The 19,107-nt window shown below is 42.7% G+C and overlaps 1 protein-coding gene across 1 annotated transcript; it reads left to right on the forward strand.

Moving 5' to 3' along the window:
• Nucleotides 1-8,453: 8,453 nt before the first annotated feature.
• Nucleotides 8,454-14,024, forward strand: neff1 (neuronal intermediate filament family member 1). Its single transcript, XM_086169607.1, has 4 exons — nucleotides 8,454-9,325; nucleotides 10,590-10,907; nucleotides 11,117-11,241; nucleotides 12,196-14,024. Exons 1-4 carry the CDS (start codon nucleotides 8,483-8,485, stop codon nucleotides 12,593-12,595), a joined length of 1,686 nt encoding a protein of 561 aa, XP_086025733.1. The 5' UTR covers nucleotides 8,454-8,482; the 3' UTR covers nucleotides 12,596-14,024.
• The last annotated feature ends 5,083 nt before the right edge of the window (nucleotides 14,025-19,107 follow it).

Consider the following 19,107-nt stretch of genomic DNA (forward strand, 5'->3'; position numbering starts at 1 on the left):
TTGGATATGTGATGCACTTGATGTGAAATTTGCCATTTTGATTAAATCAGACAATAAACATGATAATCTCTTTTAATCCACTTACAAATTGGCTCCCCTGCCCATTTTAACTCCAATACTAAAATGCTGTTTCTTCAAAATAGTTATAATATACACAACATCTAGTTCACGCAACGATTCGTTGTATTCCAGAAAACTTTTGTTACTAACACACAACACAATACTTAAATGTTTCAAATTGGGACTTTTATTTGGATTTGAGCATTTCATCACAGCAATAAGCCTTTCTTCATATAACTTAAGGATCTTCGTTCTTAATCTCTCCTGACTAGTTGTTTTATCTTAATGAGAGCAGAATTTGGTGTGTTCTACTGCATCTGTATTATCTAGATCTACCTTAATGGTATTTCATTAATTGTCTTCAAGGATTTTTATTTTGAGGGGGTAGGGGGAGCAAAGAAAAAAAACATTAGCCATCAGATTGTTTTGTTCTGGTTTTATGTTCATTTGTCTATTCAAAAAAAATGCAAAAAATTACCATAACACAAAGACATGAGTTGACTGACAGTGTCTCTTCATTTCCTCCTTGTCTCCATCCATGGCCTGATGTCTGTCTTCCGCCGAGCTGCATGCTTGCACATGCGCATGTGTGAGCCTCACTCCCTCCTCCACTCGCTGCATTATTGGCAGCCGTGGTGCAGGCGAGGTGGGTATGTAGGGTTAGCCAGCGTGTGTGTCAACAACCACATGCAACAAATGCTCCCTCCCTCTGCAAAGACCCTGGTGCTTTCAGCATCTGCCTTAAGAAGCAAGTGTGGAATCTCTCAAAGAACAACCAGTTGTTTAAGCTACAGGTTTCAGCATCAGGGGATCTCATCTTCATATTTGTAATTTTCTTTTTGCACATTTTATCTCTGCATTAAAAGTGGCTGATAATGCCTTAAACGGACACAAACATAAGACCTGACAGAACCTATGTATGAGTGTGTGATGCTATATCACAAAGGTCATTGCTATCCATTGTGACATCTCAGGCGTGGTGCTTTCATGCATTACACAGTAAATACACACACACAAAAACACAGACACCCTGCATAGCTCCATGAACATTGTCGTCGCCTGCTGCCTTTCTCATAAGAAGGGTCACATGTCTGTGGAATAAAACAAACTAATGGGTGGACGACTTGTGCACTTACTTTTTAAGAATCTGAGAATTTGGACGCTATCTTCTAAAGAAACACTTCAAATGTGGAAAACCCTTTGAAAATGAATTGTGGGGCAGCAATTTATATTTGCCAGTGATATTAAAGGAATAAAATGTTTGAAACCCTTGTTTACCTACACTACCAGGGTGCCATTGTCTTTATTTCTGGTTAAAGAAACGATAGGTGCATTGTTCTATCTTGCTCTTAAAGGCCTTACTGTATAGCAGATGTCAACTGGGAATATATAGTTCAGAAAAAGAAAGTTCTTTTTGGTTTTTTGTTTTTCAGTCTACTATGAAGGCTTTTCTTTCCCTGAAGTTCACAATGTAGGTAATGCCTTCAATAAATTTGTTATCAATTGATACTGAAACAAGGGAAATTCATGAAACATGTTAAAATCTGACCGTAGACAGTGAAAGTACTTCTACCAATTTTCACCACAAAAATCCATAGTGAAATATACAATTAATGCTTTGTCCAGGGGAAGAAATTTTGGAATTCTCTTCAAGTTGAGGCTTTGACCCTGGAACCCTAGACCCTTTGCACCTCTTCGAATACTCTTCATGGAGACGTTGAACAAGCAGGAATGAAGGATTTATTTTGCACAACCATTGAGAGAAAGCATGAGTAGCTAGCATGAGTGACAGCCTGATCCTCACCAGCCATTTTGCAGTGTTTGCCAGTAATCTGCTCACCAAATCCCAGGTTTGTATCATCACTGCCATCTGACTGCTGCTCAATAACCAACACACATGCACAGAAGAAGAAGAGTGGGGGAAGGGCAACTTGAAAAGCATCTTGCATCCCATCTGACGCTGGTGACAGTTAAAGGGAAAGGATCACATCTTCACTGCTATCTTCTCAATCATTGTTAGTTTGATGGTCTTCAGCTGCAACGGCTGAATTGTAGAAATCTTGAAATGTACTCCGTAAGTGCATCAGTCAAGCCAATGTGCAAGTGCACATTGGATTTGTCTTGAAATAAACAGATCAGTCTTCTATATTCAGAAAATTGACACATTGCTCTTTCATTGACGAAGCATCTGCCAGGTTTTAGTTCTTCTCAGTGGATCTCAATGGACTTCCAAATGGTCAGTTTTATTTTTGTTTTAGTGAATAAATAGTTCTACTTTAGGGGAGTTTAGTGGACTAAATCCAGTATTTAGGACTCTGTCAGTTGCATTCCATGTCTTGGAAGACCACTGGCTAAATATATTTTATGAAATGTCCCACAGAGACAGTTAAATCTGTGCTCGCCTTGGTTTTATGATTATGATTGGTCAGTATGTTTTGATTAAAAATATCATCAATTGTTTAAATTACATCAAATACTTCACCTTCATGTGCGCTGTTGTCTTATTATTATGATCTCTGGTAAATATATGAGGGGTTATTCTGTACTCTTACCCTCAACATCACAACACACACACACACCACACACACACACACACACACACACACACACACACACACACACACAAACACACTCCGTGGCAACAAATGAAAAACAAATGGCCCCGCTCTCCTCTATAACTTGTTGGCAAGTGAGCTTTAGAAGTGCTGACAAAGGACAAAGCTGGCCTGGTTTTTTCCAGTGATGCTGGAAGCTCCTGGCTGTAGTAGCCCTACACTGAATTATAACCATCAGTGTCGCCATTTTTCACACACACACACACACACACACACATATATATATATATATATATATATATATATCTATATGTATATGTACGAGGCTGCCCACCTGCAGCCTCAGGGGGGCACAGGCCAGTGTCTCTCTGAGCCCCTCCCAAGCGTGGATAAATGCAGAGGGTTGCGTCAGGAACGGCATCTGGGGGTAAAACGTGTGCCAAAACCTAATATACGAATCAGACCTAAGAATCTCATACTGGATCGGTCGAGGCCTTTGTTAACAACGACGACTTTTGGTTTTGATAACCTACAGGGTACCAGTGGAAATTGGTCTTGCTGTGGGTCGAAGAAGGAGATGAGGATGAACATAGTGAGAGAGGATATGAAGTAAGTTGGCGTGAAAGTGGAGGATACAGAGTACAGGGTTGGATGGAGAAGGTTGATCCGCTGTGGCGATCCCGAAGGGAAAAGCCGAAAGGAAAAGATAAAGATATATATGTGTGAGTATATATATATATATATGTGTAGATAGATAGATATACATACATATATTTATATTTAAGTTCCAGGAGTTTAAACTACTGTTATAATATCAACAATTTCTATTGATATTACAAAACAAAGGAGGTGTTCTCCACAATGTTGGTCACTGCATGTGTATAAAACAGAGCTGTGTGTGTCTGCATTGCTCCAATTGGCAACACAGTGTGGAGGTCAAGAGGTCGCAGTACCGCCCGGTGAAGTGCCTCGTTTGTCCCGATTCCTGATTATGGCATCAGCAGGGGTCATTTTACAATATATAATATGGCTCAATAAGTGTGTTTGCTGAACTGCAAGTCGTCTCTGACACGGTCCAGCTGAGTGTATTGACATAACCTACCAGCTGGTGTGTGTAAATATAAGGTATTGACAAGGTTGTGTAAGAAAGGTGTACATTTGCAGGTATGTGCCAGGGTCACAGGCCTACTGACCTACCTCTTCATGCTGTCCTCTGTCAGATTAGTCAAATCCACGCAGCTTATCCCAGCCCACTTTACTGTGACCTTCGCCTCTTTTAACTTCCCTCACCAATCCTGCCACCACACACTCACGCACATTCGTGACTCTCGCAGGCAACAGTGCATTTAGGTGCAAGCACATAGTGGATACAGGATACAAATGATGAGTGCCATGGAAACAGAACAACAGAGAACCCTTGGGAACAATTGAGTCAGTACACAGACATTCAATCACTTAATGGCACCAAGTCACCGGTGGAGAGCAAATAATGACTGGCTTGCACTGCATCCCTGCCCTCAGTAGCACATGGTGATGATCAGTGAGGACAGTAATCATTTAAATGCAATCACGCTAAAACCCAAGCTGAAAAAATTCTGTACACTCTTAAGTAAAAAAAAAACATATAATCACAAATAAGAAATATTACTGCTGCTGTGCATGAGTGTGTCAAAATGTACACAAACAGCAGTCTCGTACCTGTCGCTAATCCAAAGCTGGCACAATTGAGCCCATTTTTATTAGTATTATTTACTGAGAGACTAAAGGTGACATTATTATTATCACCATTTTTATTATATATTTTTTTATTATTATCAGATTTGGATTTGACTAATTCTACAATGTATTCCATACAGGGAGAAAAAGCAAGCAGTCCTTTTTGCAGTTGTACTCATACAACTGGTCGCAGAATCTTCTGGTTCCGCCAGGCCACCAGGTGGATGCGGGGGCCATCCAGCCCAGTTTCATGCTGCTCAATGATGCGACCAGCTACACTGACTCATCCGTCATTTGTCTTAAAACATCAATGAAGAGAAAATGAAAGGCACTATTCTTTTGGATTGAAAACAATTTATTTGGCTATGTGGAATTTACTGCCTGGGCACCCCCCCACCAGATCATACGGCCCTCCCACCGACTGATCATAACGCCAAAGCAGAACCATGTTCATCTTCCCTCAGCTTGAACTGCTTCAAACAAGGGATGTAGCTGGCTTCTGCAAAACAGATGGGGGAGATGGTCACCATTTGAGGAAGGGTCGTCTCTGGGGGATGGAGTGAAGATTGCACATCAGATGAAAACAGTGCATCCAAGAAAGAACAAAAGGAGGGGAGCTGAGCAGCCTGTACGTGACACATACTGTGGATCCTCACAGAAAACCCCTCTTGGAGTGCTTGAGAGCAACACCTGGCATATCAAAGCGCAGAGGGGAAGCTGATATAAAAATGCTGCTGGAGAGTGTTTTTGTGGCAGAGCCTCCACGGAGATGTGGGAGTCAGAAGACACTAATATATATATAGAAAGTGCTACCTCTTAAAAACCTCAGAGTAATACATACATACATACATACATACATACATACATACATACATGCTACATACATACACACTACATGCATGCCTACACACATACATACACACATGCATAAATACATATGCACATATATACATACATACATACATGTATACGTACAAACATACATACATACATACATACATACATGCATACATGCATACGTACATGCACACATACATACATACATTCATACTGATTGATTCCACTGTGGCGCTGGTAGTAGTGATGAACATGTAATTAGACACATATAATATTCATTGACATTGATATGTAAACAACAAAAGTAGTGTTTAAAGTGGCTATTAGGTGAAACCACGGTGTGGCTGGTCGGGACGGCATGAGGAGGGCGCTTAGACGCTTAGAGCACCAAGGAGGTTGAATGAATCAAGCTCCTCAGCAATAACATGGTGGCCTGCTTTTACAGACGCACCACAGTAACAGATTCAAATATCACAGGATCCTCACTTTAAAAAATGACTGTAAGCAGCGTTGTAACTAGATTTCAGCTCAAATAACACAGCTTACATGGTACAGTGAAGGATGAGGGCTTAAAAACCTTCCTCCAGACTGTCAGTTACACTCTTTCACCCTCAATTTCACTAAGTGAGTTTGACAGATAAACCTTTATAATGCAACTTTCAGTACTGACAGGATTTCACGCTATTAACTATAAATTTGTAAAGCTTGGCTTGACTTATTTGGTAGAAAATAAATGCTCTTTAGCAATAAGAATTAAATTAATAGGAAAGCACATGACTTTGGAGTGACCGAACTTGAACATCGAACTGCAGAACGTCCAGTTTCAAATCTTTCACATGTATGTTTGTTAGCTCTTGGTCCAAAATTGTCCAGCCTTGGACTCTGGACTTAAAACTATAGTTTCTTTATTTCTCTCTCTTTTACTTAAAATTACCATCTTTGTGGATTTCTACATCTCCCTTTTGATGAAGTGACTTCTTCAGCATCAGCTGGTTAACACCCTCTGGTGCCCAGAGTGCACATGCTGTCTTTAGCTGTAATTTTTAATTTTTTTGACATGTATGTTTTAGATGTCATTTTCCCAGCAACCTTGTTCCACCATTTGCAAGATATCAAGACTGCTTTCTGTCTCTTATGGAAGAGCAACAGCTCCCTCTTGCTGACTTGGGCTCTAACACACTTCTGATCGAATGAGGGAAAACCTAAACAATCTAAGTCCAAAAAATACTCTCATTTCTTGAAAGATGTTTTGGGGTATGTCTTATGTATTAGTGTGTCGTATGAATTTAGAAACAATGCAGCTGCAAACCATCACCTAACGTTTCGTGCAAGAGATATTGTGAATCCTTCGGTGGCCTGCGGAAGACTCAGCACCATATATCACCCAACAGCCTGGTTTGATGCTATCAGCTTCAATGTGAAGTCGACAAAGGTGGCATCTTCCCGTTCAAACAATCTCACACAACTGGGGGCAGAAAATGTGAGCGAAGCGCTGAATCCTAAGAATACGAGCTTTCTGCTGAGTCACCGATGTCCTGCACCTCATCCTGGCACCACGGTTTGTGTGAGGTGTGAAGATGACATGACCAAACACAATGTTTGCACGACAGAGGTAGCTTGTCGAGGCTTTTTGGGTTTGAGCCTGTGATTTAAAGCATTTTTTTTTTGTTTAAACTTCAATTCAGCCCCAAAAGAATAGGAAAGAAGTGATGGTGCTTTATTGTCCCCTAGTGGATATACTGTGTATTCAGAAAAGTGACTATCTATCTATCTATCTATCTATCTATCTATCTATCTATCTATCTATCTATCTATCTATCTATCTATCTATCTATCTATCTATCGAACAGGTATTGAAGTTTTCGTGTGATCCGAATGATCTTAGTCACACAAATAACTTGATATTTTTTTAAATGAAAAAAAAAAGAAGCAAAAACATTTAAAAATCTGAAACAACCTTTTTTCTTATTTTTCTCTAAGCTGGTCATTGCGGCGAGAGGAGTCATTTTATTGCCACTGCATTCAGTCGTGCTCCCAAAAACTCCTCGGGTCTGAAATGCAAAGTACACTCGTGTAACACTATCAAACACACCGATTACTGTCACGGATGACTTATAACCGATCAAAACACGCAAATAAACACGAAAGTGACCACCCGTGTCCGCTTGGCTGGCGTGCTGTTTAATGGATGCAACTTTTATTGTAATGATCTTGCTCCGGTGTCGTGGAAACAGGCTCTCGGGTGGGATTTACGATGACTTCACTTCATCTTCCCCCTTTGGACGGCCTCCAGACAGCCGCTGTGCGTGGCGTGTCAGGAGGTGGGAGTGATCCTGCAGTCTGTCTCGCTGAGCGTGTTTTTTTTTTCCGCCGTGGAGGGGTGTGGTCTCGCTCTCCGGATCAGGACCAAGGCCAGCGACAGCTCTGCGCCGCGCTACCAAACCCACGCAGGTCGAGAAGGACGCGCTGTAATTTGTATAAAAAAAAAAAGAAAGTGATAATTTGAAGTGATTAGTGGATAATAAACAGATTTAAACTTTACAAGTGATTTAAGTTAATATCCTGTGATCAGTGATGCATTAAAAAATGACTCCTCTCCAAGCAATTTGAAATATGGGCAAAAACAGATGGTTTCAACGCGCAAAAAAGTGTGTGTGTGTGCGTTCGTGTCTGTGTGTGTGTGTGTGTGTGTGTGAGAGAGAGGGGGAGACTGGGGGGAATGAGGCAAACTCATCCTGAGTGCCGATATTGCGGTGGACTGTTTTTCTTTTTTTTTTTTCTTCTTTTTTTCTATTCTAGTGCGGCTGGGCTTTGACTGCGGCACCAAAAGACGCGCACAGATGTGGCCGCACATCGATCCCCGACACATTCTGCTGGGACAGCAAAGAAAAAAAGAAAAAAAAAAAACCCTGCAGTGACACTGGGGAGTGGTGGGTGGGTGGGGGTGGGTGGGAAGTCTCGTGGGGGTGGCGTGTTCCGTGGACATTTATCCGATTATTCGATATCATTCGTTCATTACTTTCACATAAGTGAAAGTTCAATGAATAACTTTAGAGTGAATCTGAAATGTTTATTTGTGAAATGTTAAATCCCGAGCCCACCCACCGGTTTTGTTTTGTTTTATTGACGTATTGTCGTGTGTTCCACGGCCGAGGGGCTGCATGAGTGGGCTCCCCACAGGGAGGTGGCTTTTTCTGCACAAGCTTGCAGGTTCACCCCCCCTTCCTCCCTCCCATCTCCTGCCGTCTCTGCGTCAAATGATGCGCCAGAAGCGGCTCTATAAAAGCCACCTGTCCCGGTCCGGCATCACTCGCATGATCACCCACTCTCTCTCTCACACACACTCCACTCACCCTCACTCACTCCGGAACTTCTCACGCACACACACACACTTCAACACCCAGACCAGACACCGGCAGGCAAACATGAGTTACTCCAGTGCGATCTACGGCAGCAGCTCGTATCGGAAGATCTTCGGAGATGCTCCTCGCCCCGGTCGGGTGGGTCTGGGCGGCAGCCCGTCCCGCACCGCAGGCTACCGCAGCAGCCACCGCACCTACGGCTCCCCGGCCGTGGTCTCCTCCGCCTCCTACCGCAGGAGCGCGGCTCCCGGTCGCGCCTTCTCCGCCATGCAGGACTCGGTGGACCTGAGCCAGTCCACCGCGGTCACCAACGAGCTGAAGATCATCCGCACCAACGAGAAGGAGCAGCTGCAGGGACTCAACGACCGCTTCGTGTCCTTCATCGAGAAGGTCCACAACTTGGAGCAGCAGAACAAAGTGCTGGAGGCCGAGGTGACGCTGCTGCGCCAGCGCAACAACGAGCCGTCCCGCCTGCATGAGCTGTACGAGCAGGAGATCCGTGAGTTGCGGGCCCGCGTGGAGGAACTCACGCACGAGAAAAGCCAGGTGCATCTGGACTGCGTGCAGATGAACGAGACCCTGGAGCGTGTGCGTGAGAAGCTGGAGGAGGAGAGCAGGCTGCGTGAAGAGGCGGAGAACACCCTGAAGGGCTACCGGAAGGACGTGGACGACGCCACCCTGGCGCGTCTGGAGCTGGAGAAGAAGGTGGAGGCGCTGCTGGACGAGATCGCGTTCCTCAGGAAAGTTCACGAGGAGGAGCTGCAGGAGCTGCAGGCTTCCCTGCAGGCCACGCAGGTGCGCGCACAACACAAACACGCACACGCTTGACTTTCCCGTAACCTTCGCACAAACTTGTATGATATAGAAATCCGATCACTTGCTCAAATCTACGAAATGCGTCCGGTGATCAGTTGCGCGGTCGTTACAAAGTCGTGCGTCAATTGCGTCGGAAGAACGTCGACATCCCGCCAGACGCAGTTTTGCGCAGTTTCCTCAAACTAAACACTGCGCACTTGATAATTGATGGCACTGCAGTTCCGCCCCCTCCCTCCCCCTTTTACCACGAAGGTAACTCGTCACCGTGGGGTCCTACACGCTTAGTCACGCCACGCGCAAACTTTAAGAACGATTGAAATCCATACGGAGAAAACACACACACACACACACACACACACACACACACACACACACACACACACACACACACACACACACACACACACCTGTGCACTAGCAGATCTTATTAAGTCTTAAATGTTAAATTCACAAGGAGACTGTTATAAGCCAGGCATCCCAGCCAAGGGATGACACAGCAATGTTTGGAATTACAGGATGAGGAGATGAGGTGTGTGTGTGTGTGGGTGGGTTGGGGTGGGGGGGGGTGTTGTGGGGTAGTAGCGCATAATCTTGGGGTGTGGCTCTCAGGGGGCAGCAGTCTGAGGTGCAGAGGCAGTTTTCATGCAAATGCTTTTTGTAGCATTAAACATGTCACCGAAGAATATAACAAAGTTGTGTTTGGACCTAACAGGTGTGCATCAGAGATATTTCACCTGAAAACCACGATTTTACACTTTGTGCTCCTTACTTTACATATCCAACCAAAGACAAGGACAGGAATTAAAGACATTCCTTCGATTTGACCGAAGGCAGCATTTATTGCACCTCTGAGGAGTAATCAATACATTGAGCGGGCTGCGTTCAATCAGAGGAAGGGTGGTTGCCGGGTAGATTTCTCCAGGGTTTATGCATTTCCCTGCAGGAATTATTACCGCCATGTAAGCGATTGACAGCACAGCTTTTCCCGCAGTAGCCTGAGTCAGCAGCCCATTCATCAATCTCACAGCACTTCACTTGCTCGCACTTCATACGTACATGCAGTGGCACTTGGAACCAGTTAAGTCTTTTAATGTAGTAATTAGTAAAGATATTGTTCAAATGTATTTCTCCATCAGTGATGAACAGGAAGTTCAGTCTGTCATTGTAAAGGTGTCTAACGTTTTCAGTCATTTTCACATTTTTAAGGCCAATATCATAAAGTCATTGCATCTCTTAAATGCAGGTGTCCGTGGAAATGGACATGAGCAAACTGGACCTGGCCTCCGCCCTGAAGGACATCCGCTCTCAGTATGAGAACCTGTCCTGCAGGAACCAAGCCCAGGCTGAGGAGTGGTACCGCTCCAAGTTTGCCACCGTGACCGAGGCCGCCGCCCGCAACCAGGACGCCATCAGACACTCTAAGGAGGAGCTGAGCGAGTACCGCCGGCAGGTGCAGGCTCGCACCCTGGAGATCGAGGCCCTCAGGGGCCACAATGAAGCCCTGGAGAGGCAGATTGCCGAGATGGAGGATCGCCATAATAATGAAATTGGAGAGATGCAGGTAGGGAGCCGTTCAGATTCGGGTTTGCTTTCCGGGCGTCTCAAAGAATATCAACATTGACCCTCCAAAACTGAGGGGCTTAGATTTACTCACATTCTAAAATTGCACACTGAATAAGTGAAAGTAGAGACAGTGAACCCGAAAACCCGCTCTGTTACATAAACATTTGTACTGTGCTGTTTGCGCGTGGTGTGTGTGTGTGATTGTAGGACACCATTCAGCAGCTGGAGGCAGCCCTGCGATCCACCAAAGGAGAAATGTCCCGCCATCTGCGTGAATACCAGGACCTGCTGAACGTCAAGATGGCCCTGGACATCGAGATTGCCGCCTACAGGTTTGCTGTCTCTCAAACTTGTGTGATATATATATTATTTATAAATTATGAGATAACTGGGCCTGCAGAACCTTTTCAAAATTAAAATAAGAGCAACGAAGCAAAACACATAAGCAGGCAACACTATCGAGCGTTACTTCCAAGTCGGGATTTAAATGTCATCTGAGTGTTTCAAGACGAAAATGGAATCAGCTTCATATTTACTTTAATTTGTGGGAAACCTTCAAAGTGAAATTGTGGTATCTGTTTCGTTTTACAGCATTTTTCCTGTGATCTTTTTTCATATCAACAGGGTGAATGAGTGCCATCTGGATCATTTCCCACTTCAGCACAATGTTTACAACTTGTTTAGACCATAAAAAGTCAGTCAGTCTCTCAATGTAATGAAGTAGCTGAAGTGCACGTCAGAGATTTGGGGGGTTGTATGGAAATTAATTGCAATATTACAAAGCAACTTGTACATTATCCTTGTGTGATCACTTATCATCTTAAAATTATCAGGCAACTACAAATAGTTACAGGGCTGATTTGATTTCAACCAACTATTGCACTATTTGCACATTTCATGCTATTTTCAACCAAAGTAAAAATAGCATGAAACCTCATTGTGATACTGTTCCGACACCAAAAATCCCTTTGAAAGTATTCCTGTGCCATCTCTTAGCAGATACACACCACAATAATAATAATGATAATAGTAGTAATAATAATAATAATAATAATAATAATAATAGTGATAATAATAATAATAGTGATAATATAATAATAATAATAATCATCATCATTATCATAATGAGAATAATAATAATAATAATGAGAATAATAATGAGAATAATAGTAATAAAATAATGAGAATAATAATAATAATAATAATGATTATAATGATATAATGCATGTAATAGAATCAGACTAAAAGGTTACATCATCACGGACCCTTGTCGCATGTCTTTCCAGGAAGCTGCTGGAAGGTGAGGAGTGTCGCCTCAGCTCTGTTGGAGGCGCCATGGTGCAGTCTGGATACCCCGGCTTCTCCTACATGTCTGCCCGCACCTACACCCTGGGGGCCTACAGGAAGTCCAAGCCGGAGGGCGAGGAGGAAGAGGAGGAGGCTGAAGACGAGAAGGAGGTGGATGAGGAGGGAGAGGAGAACGAGGAGGAGGGAGAAGAGGGAGATGAGGGAGAGGAGGGAGATGAGGGAGATGAGCAGGATGAGCAGGATGAGGGTGAGGGAGATGAAGAGGAGGAGAGAGATGAAGAGGAGGAGGAGGAAGAGGAGGAGAAGAAGCCAAAGGAGAAGGAAGACAAGGAGGAGAAGAAGAAAGAGACCTCTACTGAGAAGACCAGCAAGAGCTAAACTGCTTAGGTTGCCTTCATTATCTTCATCATCATTATCTTCATAAAAATCCATTACATCAGTCTCACATATGGATCTGGTCCTTGTCACAAAATCCCCGTCTCACGTGCATCGATGACATCTCGCACCTTCTGTTTCTTTGCTCCATAACTGACAGCTGATTTGTTGGATGACAGAGACGGGGCTTTTAGAGCAGGGACCCATCAATACCCTCCGCATCACACCCTCATGATCATCTGTCAGCAGCAAGTTAGCATGAAGCCGCACAGAGGTTTCACAAACTTTTCCTGATACGAGCAACAACAAATGTGCCATTAATGATCAATATTTACAAGAAAATAGCAATCAAAACCTTGAAAGTTACAAACCTGTTAGCACAGACTTGAGAATTTAACGCACAGATCTGGAGCACGACGGTCCAACTTTTACGGTGCTATTTGATTTTTACATTTAAAAGTTGGGGAAGAACTGTAGACCTTATCATAGCACTACCGGCTCAGAGTAAATGCTTCTATTTGCCGTTTTCTCCCACAGCAAGTGAACGCCTCTCACTCCCCTCTTTCTCCATTCTCACCCGTCCACCAAATGAAACAAAATCATTAAACACAAACAACTTAAGCTCTCTTTTTGTCACTGCAGCACCATGGCAATAATGGCTACTTGGAGCCCTGAAATATGTATAACAAAGGTGTTGGGTGGGTGTTTTCTGTGGGTGTCCGAGAGGAAAGAGCATCTTTTGGAATGAAAATCTGGAATGTAAATTGCTGCTATGTTATACTTTTTGGGAATACGTTCCTCCCTTTGTCTGATTCATTTGTCAATCAGCCTCCCGACCTATCTTCACGCCTTCTTTTTTTCTTTTTGTCTCCCCTTATGATTTGGTCAGACATGGTGGTTCTGTTTAATTTAGCTGGGGCAGACACGGTGAAGGGGAGCGTGGCTGAGTGGAGGGCAGCTGACGGTGACACTGACGGCCCTCCATTCAGACTGCAAGTGGCAGACGGGTCAGGAGCTGCTGCTGGGGTCAAGGCTCCGTGGTACGGCATCATATAAAAGGGCTATTTTCACCATAACCCCCTTTTTACTATCACCGTTCATCCTTCCGATCCCCTAGTTAATTTGTTCTTCTTGTTTTTCTTGACAAATGAATTCAACACTGGGGCATGAATGCATGGCCTGATTGTAGGCGCTTGAACATCTATGGATGGAATTCATTCTTGCTTGTTGTGTGTTCAATTAGAAACTTGCCTTAACCATGACTGAAAGTAAAGAAAATGTGATGTTTTCACGTTCTCACCTGCATAATACTTATTTCCGGGGAGACTGCGGAGTGCTGACATTTTCCAGCTAAACAACTGTGACTGTATGTTCTGCCGTCTCATGCAGTGACATCTCTCTCAAAGCCAAATAAAGACATTTATTAACCAAACATTTGGGATTGTGTTTCATTCTTCTGGTCATAGAAACACTGAAATGAATGTACAAAGAGAATATGTGGAAGGCACTGAAGGGAAAATCAAACAGGAGGGTGTCCTTTTATAGGGTTCTGTTGAAAATTTGAGTTTTGTGGCAGCAACCAGTCATTTCAAATACATAGATACATTATTAAAATGGCCAATAACATGTTTGCTTTTACATCAACAACAGATGATATTAAGATTTCTAAAACGGTCCTATGTCTCCGCATCCTTACAATCAAATGCCCCTCTGAATTTTAGTTACAGGTAAGACTCGGAAGTGTCTGATTGACAAGCCAAATATGTAGTTTAGGAAAATATGGGGCCAAATGTTGCCTAGTTCCAATTTTCCACGAGTACCAAATACTTCCATCTCCGACGGCTCTTTTTTTGTCCGTCTCATTGCACATTTTCCTTTGTAATCTATTTTGCGTTTTCGGTGGACCACGAAAAGACATGGTACATGCTAGTTGCATACTGAAGCTTTAAGACATTTTCTTATCAATGTACTCCTGCAATATGGTGATGTTAACTCACCTGGCAAAGCTTTTTTTTTTTTAAACACTATGCTTTGAGTAATAGAAGTAACGGAGCAGGATGTTATTTAGCAGTTGTATGAGTGACAGGTCTATTGTGATATAAAACCACTGCAACGAACAGCTATCACATTTCCAAAAAGCTGTAATGAAAGCAGTCTTTCCCTGAACATGGGTCCCCCTCCCCCCCAAGTCATAACAACCTCAGTATCTATGAATTACCACGCAGGAGGGGAAGTCCAGAATAGCCAAACAGGTCTTACTTTGACAAACTAAATGCAAAATGGTGATTTGAAACTCTGTATTGAATATGTGTCCTTCTTCACTTGGGCCACGCAGAAGTGTGCTGCTTCCTGCCTGCCTACTGCGGGACTGTGGTCGGTTTGTCTTGGTCCAAAAGCCAAGGGGAATAATCGGTGCCAGGCATGAGAATCACTTTATCTCGGCCTTGCCCGCCTGCACTCGGAGGTGAAGGATGGGGCTGCTGAGATGGATGGAGCTGCAAACACAAGCCAACAGCAAAAACGTAATCACAACCTGATGTCTTTGTGATGCAGGTGTGTGTGTGTGTGTGTTCTGTTGGAAAAAGGACTGACGAAAAAATAAAATGACCAGATAAGGGGACAGATTTATGAAGAAATATGTGGGGAAACCACATCTGAGCAGGAAGAAAACCCACTGTGATTCAACAAAGAAAAACGTACGAGCAGACTTTCCTTTCTGCTGCTGCTTCTGGTGATCGATGAGAGCAAGCAACTTCTAATGGTTTCATCAGTAAAATATTGGAGATCAGATAAGAGAGCAAGTTGTTGATTCTCACAGTCTCTATTTGTTGTACTTAATTAAGTGCACTTTTGCATCTTGTACAGTCAGCGATGCGTCACATCTCACAACCTGCAGCCTGCAGAACGTGTGGTTCGGCGTCATGAGGGGAAATCATCAGTTAAAAAGTTAAAGAAGTTAAAATTGAAATAAAAGCACATTCGGCCTCTTGCCCGCAGGCTATTTATCCACCCAGAACTTTTGGAGTGAGTTGCTGAATTTCAGCGATAAGGATCTCAGAGATGTCTGCCACTCTCTAATCCAATTGAAAGGATAACATTTATCTTGCAGACAGTTGGGGGGTCTGGTGTGGGGGAAGGAAAATAGTTTTTCACTTCAGCAAGTCTTACTAAAACAATCATGATGGATAAATAGCATAACAGGCAGAGATGAAAAATGGTCTCTCTGGTGTTTTATATCAAGATCACTTGCACTCTCTGCAAACTGCTTCTTAAGACTGTGAGAAGAAGCTCTTTTGCCATTGTGAGTTTTGATGTTTGAATGCTACCACTATACGCAGAATTTCAGCGCAATTAATGATTCCTGAATGGAAATAAAAACAGCAGTTTGATTCCCATCAAGCCTTGCATATTGAAAACACTGGTCCTGGGTCCGTGTTCTTAATCACACTATCTGTGAGTTATCTGTGACAAAAAGAAATGAAATGACATGTCTCCGGACCACATGCTTAAGGTGAAAAAGGGTAAGGGTTTTATTTCAAGATCTCGATTAAATACCATTGTGTATTACATTAAAATAAATTCTACCACCTCAACACGATGGATTACACTAAGCAAACATCACAATTTCATAATATCATCTCTCTTTTTTTTAATGTATTTAAACTTCAGCGGTTCCAGCTCCAGCTAAATGATAAACCCTGCAGCTTCTCTCCCAGAGTTATGACTCGGCACAAGCCTAAGTGTCGGGAGACAGATAGGCATCATGTCAGTGGGCGGATTTATCGCAAACTTAGAGGTCTGATCAATGCCACAGCTCTGCAGGCACGATGCCCGTGACTGGCTGGGCCGTAAGATCGTCCTTGATGTAGCCCGGCCGTGCACGGAGCTCTGCAGTCAGCAGATTTGTTGTGGTTGTGGAGGTGCATATGTAATTTAAGTGCTCTCTTCCTCGGCTGCTCCCCTGAGACCCTTCCACATAAAGCAATAAACAGTCAACATCAGCATTTAAGAACTACCTTTCCATTTTCTTATAGCTTTAAGCCCACAAGCCTAATCTTTCCTCTCTTGTGTGACTTAAGCACGGAACTACTGACAGACTTTAGTGACCAGGGTGCTTAGAGCACGAGGAGTCAATACAGGGGATCTCTGGGAGTTTCTTTGTAAAGTGAAAGGCTCACACCATTTCTCTTTCACAAAGTTGATATTTACTTTTCTTTTTTAATAGGACAACTTAAAATAGAGCATTTGTGCTGTCACTAACATCAACAACTGCTCATTTCATCTTTCACCCCCTCATCACCCCTCTATCCCTCTGTCTCCTCATGTCTTCATGTCTGTCTGTCTGTCTGTCTGTCTCTCTTTCTCTCTCCCATTCTCTGTGTAACTCCATTGCTATATATAGACTTCTGCATTGCAGATATCCCAGCATCCTGCAGTTCTGGGGGAGCTGCTGAAGAGACCCAGTCAAAATTTCAACCGTTGAACTCACACAACCCGGAGTAGAAAGAGCAAACTGATGGGTGGTTTGATGCACAAGATGGCAGCGGGTAACTGATAGTATTCAGTCTGCTTGGTGGAGCTGCTGCGAAATGTCCCAGGCATCACACTGCAGCACAGTGAAGGGCTCCCCGCTTAACACAAAAACTGCTGCAGTCATAATCTTTGAGTGGGCGACAAAGTGTGTGGGAGGGGAGGATCGTGGTCTCATTCCCCGGTATTTAGTTTTCCAAACAGCAGTTTTGATTTTTAATGTCAGATTTATAAAATCAAATGCATCGTGGCAATGATGCCAGTATTACAAAATGACCATTGTTACACTCGTGAGTGTCAGCTGCCAACATAATGGGTTGCTGATGTATCAACTTTTTAATAAAATTACCATCCCTGTAATTAACCCTTCACAAGTATTTCAGTATGATTTGTTCCGTAAATGATATGGAAGAAAAAACAAGTTTGTTCTGCATATTTAATTTTTGAAATAATTATATCTAAAATCATGAGTGACATTTCGATAAAACTACTTCTGTTTTTCTTTATTCCAAATATTTTCAGAGAAAGTCAATGTTTTTGAAATTCTGTCTGTATTGTGGTGGTAATATAAAAGTTTAGGGAAAGTTTTCAAAGTGAATAAAGTCCAGTATTCATTTTGTGAATTATTGGGATGACCCCCAAAATTTGCAAAAAATCTCCCCTAAACATCTGCTGATCTTCTTCAAACCGAATATCAAATTTATTGTCAATTAAACACAGCAATTTTAAGCCTCCAAAGTGACCATTGAAAACCAAGAACTCATGACAATGATTGTGAAATGGAGATTGCATGCAGGCATGTTTTGGGTCCACGGGATTTACTTTGAAGATAAATACCAAATAACAGGCATTCGAGTGTAGATGTGAATAATAACCAATAGAGAAAAATTGGACGACATCGAGTTGAGTTATATATCAAACTGATCATGTGCATGAGGTTGATTCAGCAAAGCTGGTTACACACTCACACACACACACACACACACACACACACACACACACACACACACAAGCAAACACAGCCTATAGGTTTATCTAAATGGTAAAATGGATTTTAAACACATGAAGGAAAACAAGAGATATATTTAACTTAAAATCTGATAAATCGGTAGTAAAGGTATTTACATTTGTGAGCCCTTTGAGTTTATATTGACATATTTATTGATAGTAAAATGGATTGTGGAATGAAACCAAGAAAATCATATATATGAACCGATCCAGTTTAAAATAATTTACGGTTTAGAATATTAGAATAATTTAATTCTAATCTCTTTCCTTTTGATTCTGTCAAATGTGATGAGTCATACTTGTGTTACTGGGCAAAGAAAGTTACATAAGTCACTTCAGGGCATGTGGATCGGTACACTGTGGTGGAAATTATGTTTGTGTTTGAGTGAGGTTATGTAATGTCATACAACAGTTTGCAATTATTTGTCATGGTACTGAATGATGATTGGCTTGTTAGTTTGCTCTGTGAACAACGCTCATCACAGACTGACACAGGCTTTTAAACACCTGCAGGATGTCACATCATGCTGTATTTGGGCTGCAGCTTTTATTGCTGCTGCAACAGTGGGAGGTCATTAAGTATTTATGACCGCTGGCTGCTCTCAGCCCAGAGAGTTTACGCACACAAACTCTCACACCACACGCATGGTCCAAATTCAAATTTCTGAAAAATGTCAGAAAAGGCTTTACACCCTTGCTATGAAGTAACTGCTCCATGTCCTCAAAATGGAAGTGAGATGCCACAGAAAGCAACAATGTGTACATCTCTCTCTCTCTCTCTCTCTCTCTTTCACACACACACACACACACACACACACACACACACACACACACACACACACACACACACACACACGCACGCACACACACACACACAAATACAATTATAGTGAGCTTTTGCTGCCACTTGCTGTAAAATCTGTGTATTACACATATTTTAACATCAGGAAGAAAGACATACAGTAGTGTAAGCCTGG

The sequence above is a fragment of the Fistularia commersonii genome, chromosome 22, assembly GCF_037954325.1.
Source record: "Fistularia commersonii isolate RoL2024-O1a breed Wild chromosome 22, RoL_Fcom_v1.0, whole genome shotgun sequence".
Lineage (NCBI taxonomy): Eukaryota > Metazoa > Chordata > Actinopteri > Syngnathiformes > Fistulariidae > Fistularia > Fistularia commersonii.